General features: G+C 39.3%; 1 protein-coding gene across 1 annotated transcript; it reads right to left on the reverse strand.

The window, feature by feature from the left end:
- Positions 1-937: 937 nt before the first annotated feature.
- On the reverse strand, positions 938-2,706 carry LOC110104365 (NAC transcription factor 29-like). The gene is made up of 3 exons (XM_020833439.2): positions 2,252-2,706; positions 1,802-2,097; positions 938-1,721 (listed from the first exon to the last, which is right to left on the reverse strand). Exons 1-3 carry the CDS (start codon positions 2,427-2,429, stop codon positions 1,236-1,238), a joined length of 960 nt encoding a protein of 319 aa, XP_020689098.1. The 5' UTR covers positions 2,430-2,706; the 3' UTR covers positions 938-1,235.
- Between the last annotated feature and the right edge of the window lie 841 nt (positions 2,707-3,547).

The following is a 3,547-nucleotide window of genomic DNA, read 5'->3' on the forward strand; positions in this document are numbered from 1 at the left end:
TGGGTAGTTTATATGCGTCTTCCCCAATTAGAAGCTTCTATTTATAGGATTAATAACAATCGGAAATTGCATCATACAGATATCTAAACTTTTTATTATTATTATTATACAATTATTTAGGCAATTTGTTCCCTTCAATCTATTTTTTAATCCTTATTATAAGGGTTTTTAGGCAATCCCCCCCTAAAAGCTTTAAAATATTATGATCTTTAGGCAATTGCTCCTAGTATAATTAAACGTTTTGTGTAGAGGTGTTATTGTTAGGGAACAATGAACCAAATACAAAAAGAAATATTAAATCAAAATTTGTTCTAGGGCTCTGCCCCCGGAAACCCCCGTAGGGGCACTGCCCCTTGACCCCGCAACTTGACCAGGAAGGTCGAACCCTGCCATGGGGCGCTGCCCCCTTGGACCCCTGACATATTTGCCAACAATTATTTATAAATTTGCCTCCCCTGAAAAATGGCTGGATCCGCCCCTGACCAGATAAGAGATCGTTAACATATGTGACATAATTTTCCATATTTAAGAGCCAAACATGCATTATAAAAATTAAGAAGTCAATTATACGCATTAATGCACAAATTGTGTGTAAAACCAAAGTTGAACGCAGAAGTGTTTCTTGTAAAGACTGATCTGATCCTTTTGAATGATAAAAATAAGTCACTTCAGCATTTAAACTCTGTTCAAAACTTGTCTTCGTTGATGTTTACTGTTAAGTGCATTTAATAGGTAGTATGTGTTTGCTTGGGGTTGTTTGATGGTCTGCTATTCATACTCAGCTAGCCCATAGAATAGAAGAGAAAATCATGCCAAAGGCCTAACATATTCTTTGCTTCTCCTTCCAGCTGTTCTTTGCATATCAGATAAGAGATCGTTGACATAAGTGAGATAGAAATTTAGAGTAGCAATAATAGCCACCTGGAAGCCAACTCCAGAATGAACAGCTCCAAATCTTTAATAGATGAAATAAAATTTATTTATACACGACAGAAGCAAACTGTTTTTTCGACATTATGCATACAAGATCATGATCATCTACAATGGAAGTCTCACAAGATCTATTATTATTTACCCAGCTAATTTACTATTGAATGAAGACCTGGACAACCATCCTCTCTCCCTTTCTTAGCCAGTTGAATTTACAGCAAAACCTCAAATGAAGGAACAAAAACATAAACCCAAACATAAATCTTCAATCTTATCACAGAGTTCTCGACACTTCTTCTGTATCATCAGAGGAAGAGCTCCGGGAACCATTGATTGATTGAAACCGAATCCGCCGGTAGCGACAGCCCATCTACTGAGCACTGCAGCCTCTTCCCAGGCTGCAGCAGCATCAGCTCATCAAGCACATCAAAGGATTGCTTCCTCTTCATTGAACCAAACACCGAAGGAATCGCCAGCGAAGAACCTTGTTGTTGTTGTCCGTCGAAATATTCATAGCCGTCCCCAAGTGGTGAATTTCTCATCAAGAAAGCAGGGTCTAATACTTCCCCTATGCTCTCCCTTTTCTCCTGAGACTCGAAAGGGTAGCCAAGAAGCTGGTTTTCATTCCAGTAAGTCAAGCTGGTTGTTTTCATCTCTTCCTCCTGCTTCTCTTCACTTTGAACGCTGACAGTGAAAGCAGACTCTGTTGGACTGCAGGTCTCAGTCAATTTTCCACTTTTAGCCGGGAAGTTTCCTCTCTGTCTTACTCTGCAGAGAACCCACTCGTCCAACTGAGAAGAAAAGCCATCAAATTTAACATTAGCTTATACAATTTATACCATCAGTCAAAAGTAAAACTTTTGCGGCTTACTCTCATAGAGCCCTTCTGCTTCTGAGATTGAGAAGGAGCAACGACTGAATCCAAGAGACGGTACTCATGCATAACCCATTCAGTCTTAATGCCCTTCGGTGGCCGGCCCTCATAAAAGACAAGAGCTTTCTTGACGCCAATGCAGTGGCTGCCGCCGGCGCTCAAAATAGGTTTATCTGTACCAGTCGCCTTCCAATAGCCCACCCCGGCAGCCCTATTAGGCCGAACACCGTTAGGATACTTCCTTTCTCGAGGACTGAAGAAGAACCACTCTCCCTCGCCGAAGAAAGCCTCTCCTGCAACAAAATAAAATAAAAAATGTTCACTTTTTTTTGTTTTCAGGCCTGCTTACAACAATGAATTCATGGCCGGCTAGATTTACAGATAAAAAAAAAACAGTCTTGTATATTAATAATTCAATTTTGAGATGATGAAGAAGTAATTAATCACCAGGGAGATCCCATGGATTGAATTTGTAGAGGTCAATATCAGCTATAATATTCCAATCTGAGGGCAAAGAAGCAGAGACCTTCTGGGTCAGGTAACAATTGATGAGCTCTTGGTCTGTTGGATTGAAACGAAAACCAGGAGGAAAGTGAGAATTCATGACTTTCCTATTGCCTTCCATAGAAGAAAAGAAGGGGAATTAGAATAGAAGAAAACAGAAGAAGACGATGAAAAGCAATTCGGAGGAAACTAAGCAGTGGTGCTTGAAGAGAGCAAGCAGAGCTACTTCTTAAATAGGAAAATTTTGTGCCGGGAACATAGGAGACATGCCTTTAGAACACAAGGCATAGGTTGGTTTGTTCGGCTCTGATGGGTTTAGTGGAGGGGAAGAATTTGGACTCCCACTGCAACTGCGTCTTCAGAAAATGACGTGAAATTTTTTTTTATGGAGCATGAGAGGGGAGATGAAGCATGAAGGGTTGGCAGAGGTGAGAGGACAGAATAGTGTGATTTTGATTTTATAAGGATTTTGACTTGAGTCGACCAATTAAAACGCCTGTAATTGTGGGTGAGATGGAGATGGTTTGGAACGAGGGGAATGAAGCCAGGGCCTTCGGGCACAAAAAAGGGAGTATCTGGATCCGTTAGATGGCCACAACTTGGTTAATTCAATATTTATGTGGTAAGAAAGAAACTTAAATTATTTCATTTGTGGAAAAGCTTGTGATTAAAAACTGGCATGGATGAATATAAATTAATCTGAGGAAGTTGATCTTTCTATACGTGAAAAGGTTGGAGTAGCTCCAGTAGAAGATAAGATTAGAGAGAGTTGCCTTAGATGATTTGGTCACATAAAACGGCGGTCTTCCGATGACCCGGTTAGGAAAGTAGAGGTGTTAGATTTGACTTATGTTAAGAAAGATAGAGGTAGACCTAAAAAAATTTGGTTATAAAAAACTAGAAATGATATTTTTTTATTAGATTTAAACGAGAATTTGACTTCTAACAGAACACAATGGAGAAAAAGGATTCGTGTAGCCGACTCACGTAGTGGGACAAAGGCTTGTTCTTGTTGTTGTTGTAGGAAGTTGATCTTTCTAAGTATAGAAGAATTCATTCGGTTGTTTTATTGTTCATACAATATTTTTTCGATTGAATTCATCACTTTTTAATCATTGAGAGAGTGTACTGTTAGGAGAACAGAGCTTCATTGGTCTTTTGCTGTCCTCAGTTAGTAAAGATCATGTAGAGATGTTTTATTGCTTTTATGCCAATTTGATCAAAAGCAATAAACTATAT

Source organism: Dendrobium catenatum, unplaced genomic scaffold (genome assembly GCF_001605985.2).
Source record: "Dendrobium catenatum unplaced genomic scaffold, ASM160598v2 fragScaff_scaffold_943, whole genome shotgun sequence".
Lineage (NCBI taxonomy): Eukaryota > Viridiplantae > Streptophyta > Magnoliopsida > Asparagales > Orchidaceae > Dendrobium > Dendrobium catenatum.

Bases quoted from the DNA above. Each gene is read 5' to 3' on its own strand.
- LOC110104365 (XM_020833439.2), bottom strand. From the start codon at position 2,429: ATGGAAGGCAATAGGAAAGTCATGAATTCTCACTTTCCTCCTGGTTTT. The intron at 2,098-2,251 runs GTGATTAATTAC...ATTTTGTTGCAG, and splicing joins CAATCCATGGGATCTCCCTG to GAGAGGCTTTCTTCGGCGAG. The intron at 1,722-1,801 runs GTAAGCCGCAAA...TTTTCTTCTCAG, and splicing joins AGCAGAAGGGCTCTATGAGA to TTGGACGAGTGGGTTCTCTG.